At 47.3% G+C, this 25,080-nt stretch overlaps 2 protein-coding genes across 2 annotated transcripts in view; one reads left to right on the top strand and one right to left on the bottom strand.

Moving 5' to 3' along the window:
• The window catches only part of DTD1 (D-aminoacyl-tRNA deacylase 1), a 101,578-nt gene that overhangs the window by 26,386 nt on the left and 50,112 nt on the right, over nt 1–25,080 (bottom strand). The window lies entirely within an intron of this gene.
• Nucleotides 7,276–8,472, top strand: LOC133044358 (splicing factor C9orf78-like). Its single transcript, XM_061125743.1, is given in 3 exon segments — nt 7,276–7,574; nt 7,607–7,658; nt 7,661–8,472. Coding segments are annotated over 3 exon segments (867 nt in total). The 5' UTR covers nt 7,276–7,310; the 3' UTR covers nt 8,212–8,472.

The following is a 25,080-nucleotide window of genomic DNA, read 5'->3' as shown; positions in this document are numbered from 1 at the left end:
CATTTCTCCAAAGAAGACATACAGATGGCTAACAAACACATGAAAAGATGCTCAACATCACTCATTATCAGAGAAATGCAAATCAAAACCACAATGAGGTACCATTACATGCCAGTCAGGATGGCTGCTATCCAAAAGTCTACAAGCAATAAATGCTGGAGAGGGTGTGGAGAAAAGGGAACCCTCTTACACTGTTGGTGGGAATGCAAACTAGTACAGCCACTATGGAGTACAGTGTGGAGATTCCCTATAAAACTGGAAATAGAACTGCCATATGACCCAGCAATCCCACTCCTGGGCATACACACTGAGGAAACCAGATCTGAAAGAGACATGTGCACCCCAGTGTTCATCACAGCACTGTTTATAATAGCCAGGACATGGAAGCAACCTAGATGCCCATCAGCAGATGAATGGATAAGGAAGCTGTGGTACATATACACCATGGAATATTACTCAGCCATTAAAAAAAATTCATTTGAACCAGTCCTAATGAGATGGATGAAGCTGGAGCCCCTTATACAGAGTGAAGTAAGCCAGAAAGATAAAGAACATTACAGCATACTAACACATATATATGGAATTTAGAAAGGTGGTAACGATAACCCTATATGCAAAACAGAAAAAGAGACACAGAAGTACAGAACAGACTTTTGAACTCTGTGGGAGAAGGTGAGGGTGGGATATTCCAAAAGAACAGCATGTATACTATCTATGGTGAAACAGATCACCAGCCCAGGTGGGATGCATGAGACAAGTGCTCCAGCCTGGTGCACTGGGAGGACCCGGGGGAATCGGGAGGAGAGGGAGGTGGGAGCGGGGATCGGGATGGGGAATACATGTAAATCCATGGCTGATTCATATCAATGTATGACAAAACCCACTGAAATGTTGTGAAGTGATTGGCCTCCAACTAATAAAAAAAAAATAAAAAAATAAAAAAGATATAATTGGCAGACAACATTATATTAGTTTTTAAGTGTGATGGCAAAATAAGAAGGTTAGCATTTTACACATATGAGTAGAGGCTATACAGAGCTCCTTGCCCTCTGTCCCTCTGCACTATTATGTTTCCATAAATGATTATTTTCTTCTCTGTGCTTTTCTACCACAGATGTGGGAGGAGCATCCTTTATCAAGATGCCAGCTGGGCTTTCCCAGAGGCTCAATGGGTAAAGAATTTGCCTGCCAATGAAGGAGAGATGGGTTTGATCCCTGGGTCAGGAAAATCCCCTGGAGAAGGAAAAGGCAACCCATTCCAGTGTTCTTGCCTGGAAAATTCCATGGACAGAGGGAGCCTGGTGGGCTACAGTCCAGAGGGTCAGAAAAAGTCAAACACAACTGAGTGACTAGGTGTGTGCACACACACCTACACACACAAGATGCCACCCTTCCTTCCTTGTTTCCCTTTTGGCACTCTTTCCTCTATGAAATGATTAGGACAGGAAATGGGGCCTATCTGTCTTGCTCTTTTTCTTGTAAAATGATCTTGGATGCACAACATGAATGTATATGACCATATTGAACTATACACTTTAAAATGGGCAGGATGTTAAATTTTATGTTGAATGTATCTTACAACTAAAATAATTTTTACTGAGACATAATTGACATATAACATTATATCAGTTTCAGGTGTACAACGGGATTCTGTACTTGTATATAGTGCAAAAAGATCATCACAGTAAGTCTAGTTACCATCCACCACCAAAATAATGTTTAACAACCTTAGAAAACATGATGTTGGCAATCCATACGGGACCCCCTTCCTATTTTTCACGTCATTAGGTTATGGAATCCAAACATCTAGAAATCAACATTCGGCAGTGAACTGTGATAAGCTGCTGCCAGCACTTTATATTCACATCAGTGTCTGTATGCATGTTGATATGTGTGTGTTCTACATGTACATGTCTGCAGGCAGATGGATACTTATACACATCTATATAACCGTGAATATGTTCCAAGCTAGCCTCTGAGAAAGCATGATTTTTATTCCCCAAAGAGGACCTCTTGGTTTTGGTTCCCCTGTTTAGAGGTAAATACAAAACAATGTGGCCATCTCCAGTGACACAAGCAGACCAAGGCTCTGAGATGCTGAGAGTCCATTACACACAAAGGCTTGTTTGTGATCCTGTTATCTGCCTCCCACTCTTTAACACTATGGAGAAACCAGATCCTGGCCAGATGACAGGGAACAATTCCCAGTAAAAGCACTCTTCCTAAGGGTCCTCAGGTCCCCACATCGCCCATCCAATTCTGCACTGACCCAGGGGTGCCATCAACGCCAACGGAAACTGCGGGAGCATCCGCGTGACCTTCCACCCCAGCCCTGTGCCCACTGCCCTGGACCAAGCTTGTGGATCACGTGTGACAATTACTGCAGTACAGGCACAGCCCGACTTTCTGTAAAGGATGTGATGCTGACTCTTTCATTATTTATCTTAAAACAACCCCGACCACACATGGCTCCATGCCCCAGAGTAAAAGTTCTCTATGAGAACATTGTGAACTAACCTAATAAATTTAAGCCTTTTCTCGGAAAAACTTGGAATTCAATGCAGCCAGAATGTGGAATTTACATCTCAAGGCAAGAAAGCAGTAGATTTTTTTCTTTTTTTTTTTTAGGAAACAAATGAGAAAGAAAAAGGAGAAAAGGGGTGCTGCATACAGACTCCTGTAGCACGCTGTGGCTTTCAAGTTAATGAGGACACAAACGTCAAGGAAAATATAAACCACAACAGGCCTGTGGGGACACAACCTACAACACCGCGATGGAGGACTTTTGCTTTTCGTTTTTTCATTTTTAAGATTTTTTATTTTATTTTTGGCTGCGCTGGATCTTCATTTCTGTTGTGGGCCTTCTCTGGTTGAGGTGAGGGGGGCGACTCTTGGCTGTGTGCAGTCGCTTCTCTTGCTGCAGAGCACATGCTCCAGGCACGCACGCTTCAGCAGTTGCAGCTCACGGCCTCAGTAGTTGCATTGCATTGGCTTAGTTGCCCCATAGCATGTGGGATCTTCTCAGACCAGGGATGAAACCTGTGTCCCTTGCATTGGCAGGTGGATTCTTAACCACTGGACCACCAGGGAAGCCCTGTTTGCTTGTTGTTTTTTTTTTTAAATCATCTGAAAGGGTCCATTTTGCAAAGCAGACAGTCTGCAAACCATACAGGCTCTAGTGTCTCAAAGTGAAACCCAAACCTTCCAAAGGCAGTTCCAGGCCAAGATACCCCCAGGAGCCAGGTAACCGTCTGGAGGTCAGCCCATTCCTCTCACGCCACATCTCTGAAGGTGGCAGGGGTGGTGGGGTGGTGGTGGCAAAGAACAGAGGATTGGACTATCTAGGCCCAAACCTCCCTGACTCATGCTTAAATCCACTGAGAAAAGAAAGAGCTTTCTTTTTAATCAAGATGATCATGCTCTAAGTGCCTAACGTACAAATAAGCTGGTTGAACACAAAGGTCACAATGCTCCATCACAGGACCCGCAAATGTGATCATGACCTGAGGCACCAGGCAAGAGAATGAGTGAAGTGACCACATATGAGACATCAGGGCAGGGTGAAGACTGTGGCCACACCACAGAGGACAAGCTCCCTAAGCTCTACCAGGGCAGTCACATTCTGTTTTCAAGCATGCATCTGGTAAAGGTAAAGTCACTGGGGTAGATATAGCCCCCTGGTAGGCTCCTGGCTTTGTACCTCTGCCCAACTGATCCCGATTGCTCTGAACAGCCCACTAACAGGTGTGTCCTTATCTGCATCCCCCAGAGAAACCACACTGGTGGCCTGAGCTACAGTCACCATCCAGTCCCTCCTCTTCTCTCTACTAAGAAGTAGCCCTGAGCCTGCTGTCATACGGGCCTGAGCCACAGTCACGAGGACCTAAGCGAGCTCCAGACGGCTTCAGAGGACCATTTTGCTTCCAAATAAACACAAGTGCATGAGACTTCTCAGAATGCAGGCAGTTCTCAGAATGAGGAGGGGGCGTCTGGGGGATACAGAAGCCCTGGGGAGGGGCAGGGCCAAGCCAGAGGAATCAGCCATCCTCTTGGAGGGGGGCAGGGATCACTAAGTTCCACGTCTGGAGCACGACGAGCTGACAGCAAAGCATGTCATCACACACCTGTTGAAGTCAAGGAGAAATGGACCTTCAGGGGGTGAGGCTTGCTCAGGGGTCGTCCACAGGATGCAAGAGGCAGACATGGAACCAAACCCCAGGCCTCTAGACACCAAACTCCACATTCTCTCCAGGGAGTCATGTGGCCTTTCTTGTTTCATCTAGAAGCTTCAGTTCAGAAGTTTATGAGCACTGGCTACAAGTCATGCCCTATCCAAGGTGCCACGAACATAGGGGAGAACCAGACATAGCCCTGGCTTTCTGGGCCAAATGTCCACCACACAAATAACTGGTGACCCCCACTCTAGCCTGGTCCTATTCTCAGCCCTGGGTGTGCACGAAAGGAACTATTACCACCCCGTTGTGAGGTGGAGAAGCTAACAGCACTGGTGACCCCAGCATTCTGCCCAAAGCTCAAGGCAGCCCAAGCGGCTGCCCTCCTTTGCACTCAGCCTCAGCGGATGGAGACACACAGGGACCCTGGGGCCATTTCCTTTTGACAAATGAAACCAAAACCAGCCCTGACCTGGATCTTGCTCCTTAGTGGTTTAGCAAAAAGCCACTGCAGGACCTCAGTGTGACTGGATGTTTCTACCTGTGGCTGAAGAATCGGAAGGACCAAACCTAAGGTGAGTGAACTGGATACTCGGCTAAGAGGAAGCAGGATGAGGAAGCCTCCAGAGCAACGAGGAACTGGAAGAGTGCTTCAAGGTCACTGGTACTGACCTCGGGAGAGGCCTGCAGGCCTATCAGCAGCAGTAGGAGAGGTGGGCCAGGGTGAGGGAGACCAGTGTGGCTCCAGCCTGTCCACTGATAAACGGGGCGGCCACAAGCAAGGGGCAGCCCCAGAGGCAGTCAGCACCAGGGAACACAGGGTGGCCAGTGTGTGGTGGGCTGGTGGGGTACAGGCCCTCAAGTTTGGGGAAGGCTGAATGGAAGCAGAGCTGAGGGTGGGGCGGGAGTCCCTGGTAGAGGGAGGGGAAGGTGTGCCCACCCCGGGCAGCACTGGCCTCTGTATTCATCTTCACCACAAGACATTTATAGGGAAGGGCGCAGGCGGTGCAGGCCCCCCCCCCCTGCCGGGCAAGCGGCAACTGAACCAGAAGGCCAAGGGCTGCGGAGGATGAGGCAGAGGAGCGAGAGGCCAAGGGAAGTCAGGGCTGAGCCAGGAAAAGCCAAGAGAGGGATGGCAAGGCATGGCCAGGACTCAGGACATCCCCCGGCTGGGATCAGAGGTGGGACAAGGTGCTGCTGGGGTAACCATCACCCAAGACAGAGGTGGAGACCTCTGCCAGCAGGTTGGGGGGCTGGGACACGTGGGAGCCCCGAATCACCAGACATGGAGATGGCCATGGTGGTGGGCGGTCCACCACTCGCTGCAGAAGCATCTTTAAAGGCAGGTCCCTTCAGTCTGTGGAACGATCCAGTGGACGGTGACATAAAACACGAAATGAAGGAGCACCTCCAGGCTGTTGCAGACACCAGCCGCTTCCAGACTCGCACCGTGGTCCACGCAGTCAGAATTCCAGCTGCCTTGAGATTCTGCTCTTTCCAGAGAAGCTCAGCAGAGGGCGTGGCTCTGCGGCTGGGGACACCTGTCCAGGCTGGGAGGGTGTGAAGGGGGAGACACAGAGACGTGTGTCTGCTGCTGCCACCACCTGCCTGCTCCTCTCAGGAATGTCCAACCACCCAGCTGACAGGCGCAAGCAGCCGTGCTGGAGGGACCGAGAAAAGAGATTTCTTTACATTTCTGAACATAACAGGTACCCAGGAACCCCTGACTGAAGGTTCCCTCCTGGAGCAAGACGGTGTCTCAGACTTGCTTCCAACACGATTTCGCAAAAAGGTGTGAATAATTACAACTTCTTCTGAGTGTTTCTGTATGTTCTCACAAAAACCAGTTTAGGTCTTTTCTTCATTTTTAGACAACAGCCGACTAAAAGGAGCACCTCCTTCCTCAAAGGGCCCACGAATGTAAACTGAAATGTTAATTTCCTCCCTTAAAAGTCTGTCTTCACACCAGGGAAACAAATGGCCCCTTAGATGGTGACAACCAATTTGTCACCCTGAGCATTCTGAGAAGTCAGGAGCAGGTCTTCTTGTTCCCAGATTGATTTTGAGCACCATGGAGGGGTGGAGTCAGTTGAGAGAGCACGCTCAAGGCCATGGCCAGGCTGGGGAAAGTGCCAGGCCTCCAGACTCCCAGCCGAGGTCCTGTCGACCTGGCTCCTTAGGAGCCAAAGATCACCTGGACAGGGGCTTCTGAGGTCAGCCCTACTGCTGGGGCAGTCAACCCTGAGCCGTCCTTATGGGGGTGGTGCCAGGTACAATCTTGCCCTTGAGATATTTTACTGCTGGTTATTTCCTGTCAGACTGTTCCGTCCTGCACATGAGCAAAATCTAATCAGAGAGTGAAGGAAATAACAAAAGAAAAGCTCAAGCCCCATGAAGTCAGTTACTAGGATTTTTATAGACCGTGGTGTAGATGGAAAAGTTCTGTTCCAACCCACCCCTCGCAAAGATTCCAAGAAAGTCTTACGGTGCAAGTCATCGAGATCAAACGTCTCCTCTGCAATTACGTTTTAAAACACCATGAGATAATGATGGCTCGGCAGAAGATGGCCCACAGCTGCTGACGTCAGGAGGCACGAGCGGGCAGCCCCAGGAAGCTGCTGATGGGGGACACGGCTGGCACGTCCCCTCGGAAGTAAGGACGGGAGCTAAGAGACAAGATGCCCCACACCCAGCAGCCCATGAGTCCTTCTCAACAGCTCCAGAACCTTCCCTCCATGAGCCCGCCGTCCTTCCTGGGTCCACCAACTCCTGCCGCCAGGAAAGATGACCTGACCGTGCCAACTCACTGAAACCGGCCTGCTGACCACTCTCTCACCCTGCAGGTCCACCAAATGCACTGACACGAGACAACTGTTTTGCTGGCTAATTACCACACCCGAGACCATGAGGAAGACGCGCTGTGGAGTGAGCCTCCTAGGGCCAGGTGCAATCACACACGCACACACACACACAGAGGAGGCGGCCATCCGGCACCACCATGGAGGGGCAGGAGAGCCCACGGGTCCCTGCACAGCGACCAGAGAAGCCTGCAGCCCTTCCACCATGGGCAGCGCTCCATCAAGAAATGACAGGCTGGGCGGAGGCTCGGCGGCTCTAGACCGCGGGGCCGGTGCAACTATGCCGGTCACCGGGAAGACTTTCCGCCGGTGCTGTGCCAACTCGGAGTTAGAGGAAGATGAGCAGGACTCAGAGGAGGTTCGATTAAAACTGGAAGAGACCCGAGAGGTGCAGAACTTGAGGAAGAGGCCCAACGGGGTGAGTGCTGTTGCCCTGCTGGTGGGAGAGAAAGTACAAGAAGAGACCACTCTAGTGGATGATCCCTTTCAGATGAAGACAGGCGGGATGGTGGACATGAAGAAACTAAAGGAAAGGGGCAAAGATAAGATCAGCGAAGAGAAGAAAAAAAAAAAAAAAAGATCAGCGAAGAGGAAGACCTCCATCTGGGGACATCATTTTCCGCAGAAACCACCGAAGGGACGAGGATGCCGACATGATGAAGTACATTGAGACAGAGCTGAAGAAGCGGAAAGGGATCGTGGAACACGAGGAACAGAAAGTCAAGCCAAAGAATGCAGAGGATTGCCTTTATGAGCTGCCGGAAAACATCCGGGTTTCCTCAGCAAAGAAGACGGAGGAGATGCTCTCCAACCAGATGCTGAGCAGCATCCCCGAGGTGGACCTCGGCATCGATGCAAAAATAAAAAACATCATTTCCACAGAGGATGCCAAGGCCCGTCTGCTGGCTGAGCAGCAGAACAAGAAGAAAGACAGCGAGACCTCGTTCGTGCCCACCAACATGGCGGTGAACTACGTGCAGCACAACCGCTTTTACCATGAGGAGCTCAACGCTCCCATACAGAGAAACAAAGAGGAGCCCAAAGCCCGACCCTTGCGCGTGGGGGACACAGAGAAGCCGGAGCCTGAAGGGTCCCCTCCCAACCGCAAGCGTCCTGCTAATGAGAAGGCCACGGATGATTATCATTACGAGAAGTTCAAGAAGATGAACAGGCGGTACTGAGGGAGGCTAAATGGGGAGAGTTGCAGCGTGGGATATAAATACTGTTGTCCACTCCCTTTATCCCCATGATAAAAGATTTCCTGGACAGAAGCCTGCTCATTGGCTAGCAGATGGCTCCCAAAACAGACTCTGTCAGTCCTGCTGCTTACCTGTGGGATTTTCAGGCATTGAATTTGTAACCTTTTGAAACAATGTGTAGTTTTCCTATTTGGGGGCAAACTAGTCTTGTGAGCATTATTAAATCTTGTTTGTAAAAAAAAAAGAAAAGAAATGACAGGCTGGAGTTGGAAACCTGGGAGAGGGAACCCACCCCAGCCCGAAGCCCCCGAGCCAGCCCACGGGGCAGCAGGTGGGGCACCTGCTGAGGTCCTGGAAACCGCTGGGCCCACGACCTGTGACTTCTCCTGCTGCCTAACAGGCCAGAGGGCAGAGGACAGGAAGGGGACAGAAGAGAAGGCCAAAAAAAAAAAAAAAAGAAGAGTAGGCCAAACCCCAATAGCCTAGAGAAACTCCAGGAAGACAGAAGTGAGTCTATGGTGGGATTTTTAAACAATCTGTAGAAACCAACTTCCGCGGACTAGTTCTAACTGACCAAGCCATCTTTAAAAATTGGAATTTGTGTTGGGCAATTTGTTTTATTGAACTGTAACTTGATATAATTTCCTATTATGTGATAATTCTGAAAGCCTCTTTTTTTAAAGTGTCCTTGTGTAATGGAAAATCTGACAACATTCAAAGAGGATGTTGCCATACACGCCAAGGCGTCTGCCATTATGTCAACTGTCGCGTTGTGTTATTTTTAAGTCAACTGGCTGCTTAATAAAAACATAACAAAGTACACACATGGTACCTAATTTTCATACATTATTAACTCTGCTTGAGGTTTTCGTGGGAATTAAAAAAAGCGGGGGGCGGGGAGAAGTCAGGCAAGGAGGTATCCATTCCCATCTGAAATCATGCAAGCTAATTTTATTTTCTAATTTCCCCCTTGTTTACAAAAACCCTCTTAGGCATGCAGAGTGGTGGGTGAGGGTAGGGTGCTTCCTGTCTCTGCCTTATTTCTACTCAGCTGACTGTCCCCTGATCCACCCAGCCTTCCCAGCTGGCGATGCGACACACCAGGCCGTCTGCTTCAGGCCATCTTGGGATGGAGGTGAGCCCAGGCGTGGGCTTCTCTATCCTCACAGCGGAGGCTGTTGGGGTCCCTGCAGGGTTAGGACAGCTGCCTGCCAGGCCACGACTTCTAACCTCCTGCCAGAGCATCTGCACCTTCATCCTAAAGATGCCCGCAGGCCCGGCCGGAGCACAGATGGCAGGTGGTCCCAAGGTGAGCGCCTCTGGGGGTGACTTTGGTCACCCAGGGGGTGCCCAGGGGTCACCCACACACTGGCTCCCCCTCCCCGTCTGGCTTCCACCCTCCCTAAGCCCCCGGGAAGACTCCCCATGTTAACTACCTGAACCGAAGCCTCTCACTTCGGGGGCATCCAGACCAGAGCACTTCAGATGCTCTTAGATGAGCCAGGTTCTCATGTGCACATTCCCTGTGTCACCGGCTGGTGTTACCCTGCATTCTCCGCCAGTTGGCACCTGGGATACTGGAGGGCCACGGGGGAGACGAGGACCCCCCATTCAAGGGGCTGAGGGATGCACTTTACAGTCCTGTGACATCTCATCATACAGGTGAATGCTCTGAAGACTGGTCACCCACATACATGGCAAACGATGCATTTCAGCATCCAAGAGTTTTGTTATGTTGACCACCCCCTCCCCACCCCACTGGGGAAAAGGACCCAACAGCCCTCCTCACGCCTGTGCCCTGGGCCCTTCCTTCACTGGAAAACCTCCACAGTGACGGGCGACAGCTAACCTCTCTGGGCCACTGCTGTTCGGAGGCAGAAGTAACAGGCGCCCAGTTTAGTCACCATCCATCTCAGGCTGGAGTTGATACCAAGCCTGCTGTCAGCACATGTCTGGTTAACCATCAGGGAGCAAAGTTTAAGGAGACACTAAAACCATTTCAGCTTTGGTATTCCAGTGCATAATTGGTAACAGAAAACTCTTTAAGAGCATTTGAAACTAACAGTGCTCTTTAAATGATTCAAAATGTTTCTTCAATTTGCAAGAGTCTTAAAAAAGTGGAGGGGGGACCCTTTCCTCTGCCCCACTTGGTCTCACATGTTGCACAAGTGCCAACAGAGCAGGTCTGGAGCAACATAATAATCCAGAAAAGAGGAAGACACGGGCCCCAGAAAAACAGTGCACACCGCCTACAGAGAGGTCAAAGCCAGGGTGCTGGGCCACCAGGGGCTGACCCATCCACATTGGGGGGGGCGGAGGGGCGAGGGCTCCAGAGGGGCTCCCAGAAAGGGCCGAGAGAGAGAGAGAGAGAGAGAGAGAGAGAGAGAGAGAGAGAGAGAATGCTTAGAAACAGAGGTCTGGGAGCAGGAGGAGGAAAAAACAGTGCTTTCAGCAGGATCTCAAGAAGAAAAGGTAAGTACACACTCCCAGAAAAGCAAAAGGCTGAACAAAAGAAAAGAAAAAGCACAGGATATAACTTGGGCCCTGGGGTGATCACAGTCACGGGGTCGCAGCAACATAAAACTATTTACTGATTCAATTAAAATGATATCACAACACTGGAAAGATGCAGGATGTGAACAGCGCGGATTCCTCCTCTACAGTAATGTGAGATAAATAATGTCAGAACTTAGTACATCAAGAAATGGTAAAAGTTTATTATTTAGAGATAAAGAGGGAAAAGACCCAAAGAAACAGCTTAAAGTATGTTAGAGGTACTTGCTTGTGGGGAAGAGAACAAGGACAAGGGAAAACGGGCCAAAAAAGGGTATCTTTATTACAAGCCTTTATGTGTTAAATATTTTTAATTATGCACATATTACTTGAATAGGCAATTTAAAATTTAAGAAAGAAAACTCATACACTGGATATAGTTAACCACAGATCCAATACTAAGGAAAGAAATTAATGACTCAGGAAAATCAATTCATGTAATCCTAATACACAGAGGAAAAGATGATAAGCAAAGACAGCAGAAACTTGGAAGTCATGTGTAGGAAGGGAGAGAAGGCAAGATCAGAGCAGATACTGAGAAAGCAATAAGTAAAGACATTACAGAAGGACATCCCACGGGCTCAAGTATATCCTGGAAGGACCAGCCATCAGGGAAATTTAGAGGAATCCACACAGAAAGCATCATCTTCTCTTCCACATGACTAAACGCCAGCAGAGAGGCAGCAGTAAAGCACTAGTGACCTGGGCATCCATCAATGAAAGGATGACTGCATGATGACAGACAGACATGTGGGTAAGGGAGGAAGGAGGCCAACCAGCCACGGGGATGACACCTATAGAACCTGAAGGCAACAGATGACAACCCAAACATTCCCAGTCAACCAGGGTGTTCCCAAACTTGCAAGTCTCCAGAATGTATCATGGCCATTCCCATCCTTAAAAAATAAATGCATAAATAACTTACTCATAGAACTCTAGCCTCTTGAGAGAGGAATAAAGGAAATTGTATTAAGTAATGTAGTAATAAAATTGAGTTATGCAAGTCTCAAAACTAATCAGTGAGGAAGAAAATAGAAATGTAAACAAGAAATGAATCAATCTGGATCTGAAATTCATGTTCATAGGCAATTTTTTACATAGGAAGAAATGCTAATGCCTAATAAGCTTATGAGAAAGAGCTCAATAATTCACTAATAATTAAACTGACACAAATAAAACAATCAGATGCAATTTAGAATCCACCAAGTTGACAAGGATTAAACAACGATAATACTCAGCCTTCATGAGGGTTTAAGAAAAGGAACATTACATGATGCTGATGGAGAGTTAGTTTGGACCTTAGGGGTGCAATCTGGCAACCCAGAGCAAGTGTCTGCATGTTTTGACCCAATAATTTCACCTCTTAAATTTATCTTGTGGAAAATAAGTGGCTTAGTGCACAAAAGGGTGTTCAATGAATTGGTTTTAACAGCAGTAAAAACTGCGGAGCAATCTAAATGTCCACAAAAAAAGAGGCTTTCAATCCATTACAAGACTTTCTGTACAGACTGACTGACCATCTGAGATGTTGCTATGGAACACTTATGGCTGCGGGAATCAGAACCTATTTAATAGAATTCCCATCTCTTCACCAATTAAAAGAGCTTCCCAGGTGATGCTAGTGGTAAAGAACCCGCCTGCCAATGCAGGAGACGCAAGAAATGTGGGTTCCACCCCTGGACTGGGAAGATCCCCTGGAGGAGGGCATGGCAACCCACTCTGCCCAGTATTCTTGCCTGGAGAATTTCGTGGACAGAGGAGCCTGGCAGGCTACAGTCCATGGGGTTGCCAAGAATCAGACCCGACTGAGTGGCTAACACTAACTAGCACTAACCCTCTGCTGTGCGGGATGCTCTGTGGGTCTCAGGGTGTTTAGCTGCATCCCGGGCCGCAACTCACTAGGAGCTAGCAGCACTTTCTCCCTCCCCCACCACCTGTTAAAACCAAAATGGTCTCCAGACACTGCAAGATGTCCTTGGTGTAAGAAATGGTTGAGAAATAAAAATAACTTTTAAAAACAAATACAAACAAACAACAACAAAAATACCATTTTTAGATTGCTGTGAAATCTCAGTTTGTTACAGGAAAAAGCTGCTCTCTCCAATCTGCCCCTTGGTTAAGTACCCTTTCCCACTTCTTACTCAGACCTTTTCAAAACATGAGTTGATGAGGGATCCTGCACTGTTTTTCTGAGGTTCCTGCCCACAAATGTGTATAGGCTGTGTGCTCCACTGGCCTCCGATCCAGGGAACAGAAGCACTGGAGACCAAATCGACCTACCTGTAAACTAACTACCCACCAACCAACCACCTAATTGACTTGGGTCAGCATCCCTAGGTACGGACAGACAGCCAAGAGCATCCAGACACTTGGGGGAGCACCCACAGCTCAAGAGAGAAGGATCAGGTAGATTAAACACAACAGCTGACTCTGAGCAGAGGTAATTCTGTGAACAAAAACGAACATTTAAAAATCCAATCAATATTTTCACAGGGCATTAAAAAGACTTAGTACTACTAAGTCTACCCTCTACCCCCCTCTGCAAATCAAAACCACAAGGAGATACCACTTCACACCTGTCAGAATGGCTGTCATCAAAAAGAACATAGATAACAAGTGTTCACAAGGATGTGGAAAACGAAAAACCTCTTACACTATTGGTGGGAATGTAAAGTGATGCAGTCACTATGGAAAACATTATGGAGAGTCCTCAAAAAATTAAAAATAGAATTACCATATGATCTAGAAATTCTACTGTTGGGTATTCATCTGAAGAAAACAAAAAAGCTAATTAGGAAAAAATATATGCACCCCTATATCCACTGCAGCATTATTTACAATAGCCAAGATTCAAAAATAACCTAGGTATCCACTGATAAATGAATGGATAAAGAAAATGTGATATATATATTGTCTGTGTGTATGTGTGTGTGTATATATATATATATTATATGTATATATAATGAAATATTATTTGGCCTTAAAAAAGGATGAAATCTTACAACAATATGGATGGACCTATAAGGTATTAGGCTAAGTGAAATAAATCAGACAGAGAAAGACGTAATCTGTTTGATTTCAATTCTATGTGGAATCTAAAAAAACCACAAATGAACAAACATTACAAAACAGAGTTATGGATACAGAGAACAAACAGGTGGTTGCCAGAGAGTTGGGGGAGGAAAGAAATCAGTCAGGAGGATTAAGAGGCACAGACTTCCAGCGACAAAATAAATGAGTTATGGGGGAGAACATAGTCAAGAATCATATAATACCCTGCATGGTGACCAATGGTAACTAAATGTGGTAATTTTGAAACATATAGAAATATCCAGTCATTCTGTTGTGTAACAGGAAATAACATTGTGCGTGTGTGCTCAGTCACTTCAGCCGTGTCCGATTCTCTGTGACCCTGTGGACTGTAGCCCCTCCAGGCTTCTCTGTTCATGGAATTCTCCAGGGAAGAATACTGGAGCGGGTTGCCATGCCCTCCTCCAGGGGATCTTCCTGTCCCAGGGATCAGACCCATGTCTCCTGTGTTTCCAGCACTCCAGGCAGATTCTTTACCACTGAGCCACCTGGGAAGCCCCAACTAACATTGTACTTATTATGTACTTCAAATTATACTTCAAAAGCAAACTCAAAGAAAAAGGGATCAGATCTTTGGTCACCACAGGGGAAAGGCATTGAGGGGGATTACATGAAGGCAGTCAAGTGGCACAAACCTCTAGTTACAGGATGAATAAACAACGGGACAGAATGTACAACATGAATACAATTAACACTGCTGTATGTTATATATGAAAGTTGTTCAGAGCGTTAATCCTAAGAGTTCTCATCACCAGGAAAAAAATTTTTTCTATTGATTTAATTTTGCATCTATATGAGATGACAGATACTTCCTAAACTTAATATGGTCGTCATTTCATGATGTATGTAAGTCAGATCATTATGGTGTACACCTTAAACTTATACAATATTGTATGTCAACTGCATCTCAACAAAACTGAAAAAAAGAAAAGAAGACATAATACCCCTAAAAACAAAGTAAGAAAACAAAACAAAAACACTAGTTGCTGTCAAAAAGCAGCAATCAGAACAACAACAAAAAGAGTTCATGGAAAAAAAAAAAAAGAGTTCATGGATACTTAAAACATGACTATCAGAATTTAAAATTCAGTATAAGGGCTGGAAGATAAAGTTCAATCATTGTCCCAGGGAGAAAAATAACAGAAAACACTGAAAAAGTTTAAGACACAGGAACAATCTCTAAGAACTATAAAGTGACCTCCAGGCTTTCCAGAAAGAGAGAACAGAAAAATAAACAGGGGTGAAAGTAAACAACAACAACAACAATAATAACAGGAGGAAGAAACTTCCCAGAGCTAAAAGCAAGCTGGAGAATTGAGATTTATGAAATCCTGGATTACTAATAAACAGGATGAAAACTGTACATGTCTTAATGGAATTTCAGGACACCAAAGAAAAAGGTGCCCACAGGATCCTCAAAAGAAAAAAGAAAGCTACCACCCAGCCAAGGGATGAAAATGGGACCAATCTGCAAGTGTCCCCAGAGGCAGGAGAAAACCCTTGGGAATCCTGAAGAATTTTGAACCTACGCATCTGTGTTCATCCAAACCAACCGCCAAGTGTAAGGACAAGATGTACAGTTCAGATTTTTAAGAACATTTACTTTCCAAACGTTCTTCTTAGGGAAAAAAAAAAAAGTGACTTGAAGACAGACATCAGAGCAAATAAAAAAGAAACCCAAGAAGCATGAAGGGTGGGGTTGGGGTGGATCCAGGAAAGGGCCTCTAGATCACAGTGGGTAGCTGAGGCCGAGCCTGCTCCAGGCTGGGACCAAGTCCTCGAGTTCGGGGACAAAAACTAGTACTGGGAAGAGGAACCACCAGTGACAGGGAGGAAAACCTTAGGGACACGGCAAAGACACGTGCTGACGAGGACATCAGTTTGCCAGTTCTTTAAAGCATTTTACTGGCAATTTCCTCTCCTGACTTATTCCAGACCCCATCTGTCCTCCAGCAGAAATAGTGGCAGCTACGCCTCTGATCCCCATCCTCGGAACAACGCAATTCCCTTCAGCACCCCTGATGCAGAGACATCTAAGACCGTCCTGCTGTCGGTCACTGGCGGCTGCGGGGCCCCAAGGACTCGGCGTGGCCCGCGGTGGCCGCCGGCTCGACGACCGCGGTATTGACACTAGTTTGGCTCCTCCAGTTGGCCTCGGGTCTTCATCCAAAGCTGCTAAATGAGCCAACTTCCCTAATTCACTCTGGATTCAACATCTGCCTCATCTGGAAAGCGAGGAAAGGGGAATTTATAACAGGAGATAGGTAATGGCATCCATGTGAGGGGCTGAATTGCCAAGAAAATTAAAATTAAGGAAGGGGAGCTTGTTATGGGTTGAGGGGGCACGTTCTACACAGATGGGGAGACTCAGAGGCCCCAGAATGGAGACCAAGCCTTTCTTCTGTGAAAAGATGGTCAGCCCTTCCTCTGTCTTGGCTCAAAAGACCAATGAAAGGGCCTCTTTCTGGGCCCTTCTGCTTCACCCCTCTGCTCTGTTTCTGAAGAACATACAAGTAGACGCTTAGTCTAAAATCATTTGGCACAGAAGCTGAAGAAGAGGTTCTCGAAACATTTATTATACAACAGATTAAAATGATTATAGAGAAATGCCTCCTATAGCAATGATAAGGTTACATAACGGGGCTTTAAAATGGACCTCAGGCGTCACACTGCATTAGTGGTATGCAAAACGAATGACTCTAAAAGGTCCTTTAAATCCACCGTGGTGCGAGTTTTGTTCCTTCTCGGAATCATCTGTGCACTTGATACATTTCATCTGATAGATGCACAAATCAGCAATCTGCAGGACTTACAAATGACTACTTAGGAGCTGAGACCAAAACAAGCGCACAGAACATCACCCACTTGGCAGATGCTTACCAAAGAAAACCAGACCGCTGTATCTCAGGCACTGGGGTTAGGCAAGTGCTAACTCCTAAGTGACCTGTGTGCCGGCCTGTGTCCCAAGGGGGTGCCATCCTAGCGGCTCCCCAGGACCCTCCACGCCAGAAGGCCTTCCTGAGAGCACTCAGCTCACACGAGCAGACCCCAGTTCTTCTGCTCCAACCTTCTACAGACCACATGTGATGAAGGAAAAGCCTAAAGTCTTCAGAGCAAAAACTCTAACACTGTAAAAGCCTAAAAAGCTCAAAGAACATCGCCAGGATCTAGCAAAGACAGGATGAGTTATCAGGGACTAACCTATTTAGGGAAGGCCATTTGCATTGTTTTTAAATGCTATGAGCTCCTGATCAGGGAATTTTTCACAGATTCATTAAGCCAAGCTTGTTGATGACATCGTCCCCTCTGGCCACAGGCAAACAGTGAGTGCTGTCTTGTGCGTGAGGCATCAGGCAGGGGACAGCCCCCTGCACACCCCTGGGACAATAACTCTCTGGGGCTCACAGTCCCTGATGAGAAAACGTGGTACCCTGTGCATCACTGCGTTAATGAATGAAACAGGCAATAGATTAACTGGTGCTTTACTGATGTACTGACCTTGGTTAGGAACATTCCATAACACACTATGGGAGGGCTTTCCCTGCTGGCTCAGTGGTAAAGAACCTGCTACCAGTGCAGGACACAAGGGTTCGATCCCTGATCCAGGAGGATCCCACAGACTGTGTAGCAACTAAGTCTGTGGGCCACAAACTACTGAACTTGTGCTCTAGAGCCCGGGAGCCCCAAACACCAAGCCCATGCGCAGCATCTACTGAAGCCCACGTGCCCTAGAGCCTTTGCTTCCCAATAAGAGAAGCCACTGTGAATGGGAAGGCTGTGCATTACAACTAGAGAGTAGTCCCCCGTTTCTGAAACTAGAGAAGAGTCTGCACAGCAACAAAGACTCAGCACAGTCAAAAACAAATAAAATTTTTAAAAAATTATAGGAAAGCAGAAGCAGCTTTTTCACCACCACAGCATCAGGCAGTTCTTTCATGGCACCTGTCACCAGGTACTCTCTTCCTAGGATGTTACGCTGAGCTGTGTAATTATTGTTAAAAACAAATATATGACCAAATCCCAAAAAGCCTAACAGAACAGTAAAATTCCATGTGTGCTCTGATGAGGTTTTACTGACTTGCTTATACATATGAGCCATAAATGTGTTCATACTCATTTCTTACAATTCCTCTTACATAAAAAAAAGCATTATTAGAATAAACATGTTCACTTTAGTATTACTTACAACTGTGAAAAAATGTAAGATAATCTAGATGGCCAACCATAAAGGAGAGTTAGCAACTTATAGTAGAGTGATTTAACAACTAGTATACAAACACAAAAATGATACACATAAAAACAAATTGCCCTCAATGAAGATATTTAAGAAGAGTTTTAATTAGAAGTAGTATGTGGATGTGGTGGTTACACCAAAATAAAGGTTATGTGAATATCTGGAAAAGATTAAAAATAAGAACTTAAAATCATTGCATTAAGAGCAGTAAAATAGTTTTCTGTATTCAATGTTTCAATGTAATATTGCTTAATCATTTTTTAAAGATTTATTCTGTTTTGGTTATAAGATTTTCCTCTAGTTTCTCTGGTTGTTTTTTTTTTTTTTAATGAAAAGCAAAGAGAAAAGCACAATTACCTGGGAGCACAGTAAGTAAATCTTTTCTAGACTGCCGGAACAGGCTGTTCACTCTTAAGAATGTCCTCAGTGACCTGCATTTCAATCACCCACACGGGACCCTCCCATCGAAGGCGGGCACCTGGGGTCAGCAAGACCAGAAGGGTGGGGGAGACCAGAGGAGATCTGCGACAAAGACGTAGAGACCACATGTGTCATCTGGCCACCCTGTCTGACCTGGCAAGAGGCTGTCGTCCCCTCCCCCCAGGACAGGGCTGTCCCACCAGGTGACCAAACTCGCTCAAATACTCGCTGTCCTGAGCTGGGGGAAACGCACTGCGGGGACCGGACCTGACACCCACCACAGATCACCTGGAGAATTCTAAGAAAGGCTCTTGAGTGGAGGTGTGCTGTTTACCCAGAGGCTAATGGAGCCTAGGTACACACCGGATCCATAAAAGCACAGGCAGAACAGGTCTGCTGAGCACGCCCCTGTTCACCAGGGGTGCGCTGGGAGCGTCCTCTGGGCTCTGCGGCATCCCTCGTGGGTGCTGGGCTGGGGGGAGGCCTCCCTCCCACAGCCTCCAGCTGAAGTTGCTTTTCAAGTGTCTAAACCATCTCTGTGATGGAAGAGATGAGAGTGATACAGTCTCCATCTAATGCCGAGTGCTGAGCTGTCCAAGCCAAACAAGCACCTCTTGTCTCTGTACCCTCACTGCTGCTCCGCAGGATGGGGACTAAAAGCCTCTCTACTCCAATGGAAGAAAACGCGGCTCAGAGAGCGTAAGAGACTGATGACAAGATGTGCGGGGCTGAGCTGCTCTGCGCTGACCGCGCTCCCCTTCTGTAAAACATGCTTCGTAATTAGCTCTCTTCCTGCTGACCTGAGGGATGGACCCGTGGCCCCCAGTGGCAGTGGGCAGAGAGGGCCTGACGTGTGTCACTTGGGGATTTCTGTCTCAGCTTCTTGTGCTGCGTCCCCACTGTGATGGTGGCTCCGTGAGTGCCAGGCCTTCCCTGCTCCCCGTGGTGTCCCTACGGTCAGAACAGGCCTGACAAGGAGATATTCTGCAATACCCGCCAGATGGACAAATCAAGCTCATCGCCAAAATGTCCTGCCCGGCCCTGTCACCTTGCTATGTGACAGAGATGTCCTGGTCAGCACTGACAGCAGCAGCCAGGAGACACACGTGGCCACAGAGCACCTGAAATGTGGCTGGTAGGGCCAGCTAAGGAAAAAATATGCTTCTGCACTATCATCTTCATTTAATTTTTTTAATTGAAGTAACATCGGTTTATAACTTTATATGTTTCATGTATACAAAATTTTAATTATATTTCTACTTCTCCATGCCTTACAGCATACCCACCATCACCAGGAAAACAGTTAAGCAGGTATCTCAAAAAATTAAGAACAGAACTAACAAATCATCCAGCCATCACCCCACTTCTGATTATTTGCCCAACGAATCTGTATGTGCTTAGTCGCTCAGTTGTGTCTGACTCTTTGTGACCCCATGGAATGTGGCCTGCCAGGCTCCTCCATCCATGGGGATTCTCCAAGCAAGAATACTGGAGTGGGTTGCCATGCCCTCCTCCAGGGGATCTTCCCAACCCAGGGATCAAACCCAGGTCTCCCACACTGCAGGCGGATTCTTTACGTTCTGAGCCACCAGGGAAGTCCTTGACCGAAGACTACAAAAAACTACTCAAAAAGAGACCTGGACCCCGCCCCTCACTGTTCATCATGGCATCATTAACAACTGCCAAGATACGGAAACAATCCAAGTGCCTGTCATCAGATGAATGGATAAGGAAGATGTGGTGTGTGTATATACGAATAATACAGTGAAATACTTCTCAGTCATAAAGAAGGAACGTGTTTTTATTTTATTTAATCTTCACGAATGTAAAGTTCCATGGCTAGGTATGGCTGGTGCCTGCCCGCTAGTCAGCTGAGTCTTCCCCATCCTGTAGTAACGCAGCCCCGAGCCGTCCTGACCATGCCCCACACCTCTGCTCCCACATCACCTTGTACCAGCCTGCTCCCCATGTGGACACCATGCTGACTGAGCATGCAGAGGGTGTGAAGGTGGTACCTTCAGGCGCTTAGTTCAGGAGCAAGAGGAGAAGCTAAATGATTCTGATCACTTTCTCTTCATTGATACAAGTGAATCTTGGGAACAAATAGTCCCTCCCTTCCTACCCCCTCAACCACCCCAAGGAAGAGGCACAGAAAGTCAAAAACAAAAGCAAAAAAAAAAAAAAGCAAAGAATAATTCTGTTACCAAATTTACCAATTATCAACAATTGAAGTCATGGTTATTCAGGTACCAATTAAAAGCAGAAAAGCTGACTCTACATCCCTGTCACATTTCCAGGAAACATTCAAATGTACAAGCAGCAAATGTCAAATTAAGTGAGTTTCAAGTATGAGGCATTTTAAGGAGGAATGCTGATTAATTCATGTGCGGCTCCATACTGTTTGGCAGGAAGACCATGCAGGTTTTATTAAAGGAAGCGGAACTCCTAGCCTGGTGTATCAGCTGCTATGACCCCAGTTCCGAGTCACAGTTCTCTTCCGGCCTGATGGCCCTGCTTCTAGGATGTCCTTTAGGCCCCTGGCATCAGGGACAACCAGATCAATGGCTGTCAGAGCACCAGCCCTCCTCCCTAAGTGATCCTATCTACCATCTACCAGTATTCTTGCCTGGAGAATCCCATGGACAGAGGAGCCTGGCAGGCTACAGTCCATGGGGTCGCAAAGGGTCGGACACGACTGAGTGACTAACACTTTCACAAGTCAGGTTAGTCCTCGCCCTGGCAAAACCAGTCAGCTCTGTGATACAGGCAGAGGAGGCGACCCCTTGTTCCTCCACGAGTCCTTGACACCCCAAGTGCCCCAGACACATGGCACTCCCACTAGAAATGGCCAGAGGAAGCAAAGATGCAGAGAGTGGCTGATATAAATATCAACACACCACAGGCCAGAGACTTGCCCCTAAGAGGGCAGAAACCACTTTGCTACCTCCAATCTGCAAATACCAACCCTGTCTGTGGAATCATGTCCCTTCGTAATCACACATGGAAGAGGGGATATCTGTTCAGCCCTGGCGCTGGCCAAGTGCACCCCAAGTGAGGAATAAACCCAGGAAAGGGGCACAGCTGGGATACGGCACATGCAGCAAGAGTACACTCACACACTTGGCACCGCACCTTCCATTGCCAGCGAGGCGCTCACATCTGTCATGGCACTTCACCTGGTTTCTGCCTCGAGTCGTGTGCCGGCACCGAAAGGCGAGGGGCAGCCTGAGAGCTGGCTGGTGTGAGGGTCTCCAGGCAGCCGGGCTGAGGGTGCAGACAACAGGTGGCCTCGCCCACCCTGCCCTGTCCAAGACGGTGACCGCCAGCCACACAGGGCTGTTTTTTTCTTTTTTTTCTTAATTCATTTTTTTTTAATTGAAGGATAACTGCTTTACAGAATTTTGTAGGTTTCTGCCAAACATCAACATGAATCAGTCATAGGTACACGTGTCCCATTCCTCGTGAACCTCCCTCCCATCTCACCCTTCTAAGTTGTTACAGAGCCCCTGTTTTGAGATCCCTTTAAATCCAAACTTAGTGAAATCAAATGTCAAGCTGCACACACACTGATCACATCTGAGGCACTCACAGTCACAGTGGCTGTCGGATACAACGTGGATACCACATGCTTCCAACATCACAGAAGATTCCACTGGACGATGTGGGTCCAGATGCTTGAAAACAATAATAAAACAGACAAGACACCCTGGCTTTTAATGTCAATATGCAAGGTAGTTCTAAACAATACAGGGATAAAAGATGCCTCCCTGTCCCCCTACCCCCGGGCCTCCCCACACCTTGTTGTCCAAATAAATCTCCCTGGTGATACAGGGTCACTCAACCACAAGCTGACGACCATCTCAGCTGCATCACTGCTCACATGATGCTAAAAACGGGAGGGGGGCAATGTGAGTTCTCCCTTTCTCTGTCTATAACAGAACCACCTTAAAGAAAGCCTGCAGCTAATTTTACAAAAAATCTAGAGAGAAAACTAGTAGAAGAATCTATAATTACCAAACAGCATATAGCCCCTGAAAATGGCATGTATACAAGGGGGCAGGCAGATAACCCAAGGCACTTTTCTTGTATCAAATGCACCTGTTCACAGGGCAGAGAAAAGGCAAGGACCTCAGGGCTCTTGTTCCACAGCAGGATCAGGTCCCAAAGATGGTTCTAATATAGAACTTCTTCCTCCAGACCAGACTGGAAGCCACAGAGAACTGCTCAGCTCTCTATGATGATCTGTGCATTAAACATGGATGGGCTAAGGACCTTTTCCTAGAAGGATATTAAAAATGCACACACTGTTTCTAATTTCAAATCCCGAGAGGGTCTGTAAAGCTTTCAGACAGCTCTGTGTTCCTGATTTCTCATGCAGTCCTCCCTTCCCGGCCACTGCTGCTCTGTCTCCCTCCCCCACAGGAGGAGGTAAACACTCTCCAGGATTGCAAGGTCACTCTCTCAGTGGACCAACTACACTTCTTTTCCATGACTGCCCTAGAGCTTACAGCATGCACTTTGTAACTAACTTAGGTCCCTCTTTGAACAACAGCGCAGTGTCAACACCTGGGGTGCAGGTCCTGCAAAGGGCATCCCAATTCCTCCCTCCCATCTCTGGTGACTCGGCTGCCCCTTCAGCTCCCCCTTCCCCAACCCAGCCTCACCCAGGGCAGCATGACTGTGATAAACTGAAACACACAGTTAACTTTCAGATGAAGAATTTTTAAAAAATTAAAAATGTATCCCGTCTTGATATATTCTTCTCTTATATTCTTCTTTATGGAGATCTGAGTTTCTGACCTGCATCATTTTCCTTCTGCCCTGAGGAACTTCTTTCAATATTCCCTGCCAGACAGACCTGCTGGAGATGAAGTCTCTTTTTGTTGGTCTGGGAAAGTCTTTATTTCTCCTGTGCCTCTGCCAGGTAACCTCACTGAATACAGAATTCTCAACTGGTGGGGGTCTTCTTCACCACCAGAAATACCTTCCTCTACTCTCTTCTTGCGTGCATGGCTTCTGACAAGAAGCCCTGCTGATTCCTGTCCTTATTCCTCTCTAGGTAGTGATGCTTCATCTCTAAATTGAAAAACCTTCCAGTAAAACACCTTCCTCTAAAAACAGATACCCTCTTTATGGAATTCATAAAATTCTCAGTGGGGTAAACCTGAACAACACATGCAATACAAGCCAATTAATGAGGCTCAGGTAGATGGCATGGGGTCACAGAAGCATCTGTGAAGGGTCTTGCCTGACTGCTGCATTGCAATGCTTAAAATAATTCCACAGCTTGCAAGAAAACCAGGCTGTAAATGAATCTGATTGCTGATAAGATGCCCCAAACTGACAGACAGCTCAGCATGTCCAACTGGTATCTGACCCAGGGATAATCAACTCCCATCCCCCTCAGGAGGCTCCTCTGTCAGGTATGAGGGTCAGTACTTGGAACCATTTAACTGCGAAACAATTGCCAAACAAACCAAAAAAAAAAAAAAAAAAAACCCAAAAAATACCGCTGAGAAAAAGAGTAGAGAATGCTTACTGCTTGCTGCTAGCCATTTGTCAGCTTCACAGAAAGAATGGTTAAAAACGATTATGAACCCAATAAAACAGAAGCCTATCTATGGTGGTTTTAGGGATAAGGAACCAACTGGGAAACTTTCATAGTAAAGAAAATTGTCCTTGCAGTCAACTCATTGATTCAGGGACCAAACATTTTAAGACGATGCTGCTGGGAATTCCCTGGAGGGCCAATGGTTAGGACTCCAGGCTTTCACTGCCAGGGCCCAGAATCGATCCCTGGTCAGGGAACTAAGAGTGCACAAGCCACGCAGCACGCTCCCCCCGCCTCCCCGCCCCCGCAGAAAAGATGATGCTTCCTAAATTTATCCATCATCCACTCTGAACTGGATTCACTCTGCACTTGACCTCTTGAAGGATGGGCTTCCACCTGCTCCAGGTGATCCTTGTCTCTGTTGCAGAAAGTAGCTGCCAGTGGCTCTGCTGTCTCCTCAAGCCCTGAGGCCTTGGTCACATGGCCCGTCAGAAATCACCAGCACCCTGGCAACAGGCCATAGGCTATGGATGTCAGAAGCAGGTCTTCAGGGGCAAATCAGTGATCTGTTCATCCACATCATGGGTTCTCACCAGTGACACGAGTGGCCTTCATGAAATGTGGAGTGGCCACGGTATTAGCAGCATAAACAGAATGTAAAAGCCCACCTGCTGCACAGCTGCCATGCCTGGGAACCTGTCCCAGGTCCCTGTGCCCATGAGCAAGGCTGTGTGCTCTGGTAGGACACAGACCCAGGGTCCCATGCAGACCCTACAGCTAACAGTTCCTCGTGTCTGCTTGTTACCAGGTCTCTCTATAATCAATCCCGTGGAGCCTCTAGTCTGATGGCTGCTCCCATCTCATCTTGCAGAGGGGTTACGGGGTGGAATAACTAACGCTCACCCACCTCAAACATCCTAGAGCTGATTATCACCCGCCAAAAAGAATCTGAGCATTGTCACAGCCAGGTTGATTAGGTCAGTTCCCGGCAGTGGTTTATCCA

This window comes from Dama dama, chromosome 23, assembly GCF_033118175.1.
Source record: "Dama dama isolate Ldn47 chromosome 23, ASM3311817v1, whole genome shotgun sequence".
Classification (NCBI taxonomy): Eukaryota; Metazoa; Chordata; class Mammalia; order Artiodactyla; family Cervidae; genus Dama; species Dama dama.
Note: the sequence above shows the minus strand (reverse complement) of the source record. Positions and strands in the feature narration are given on the sequence as shown.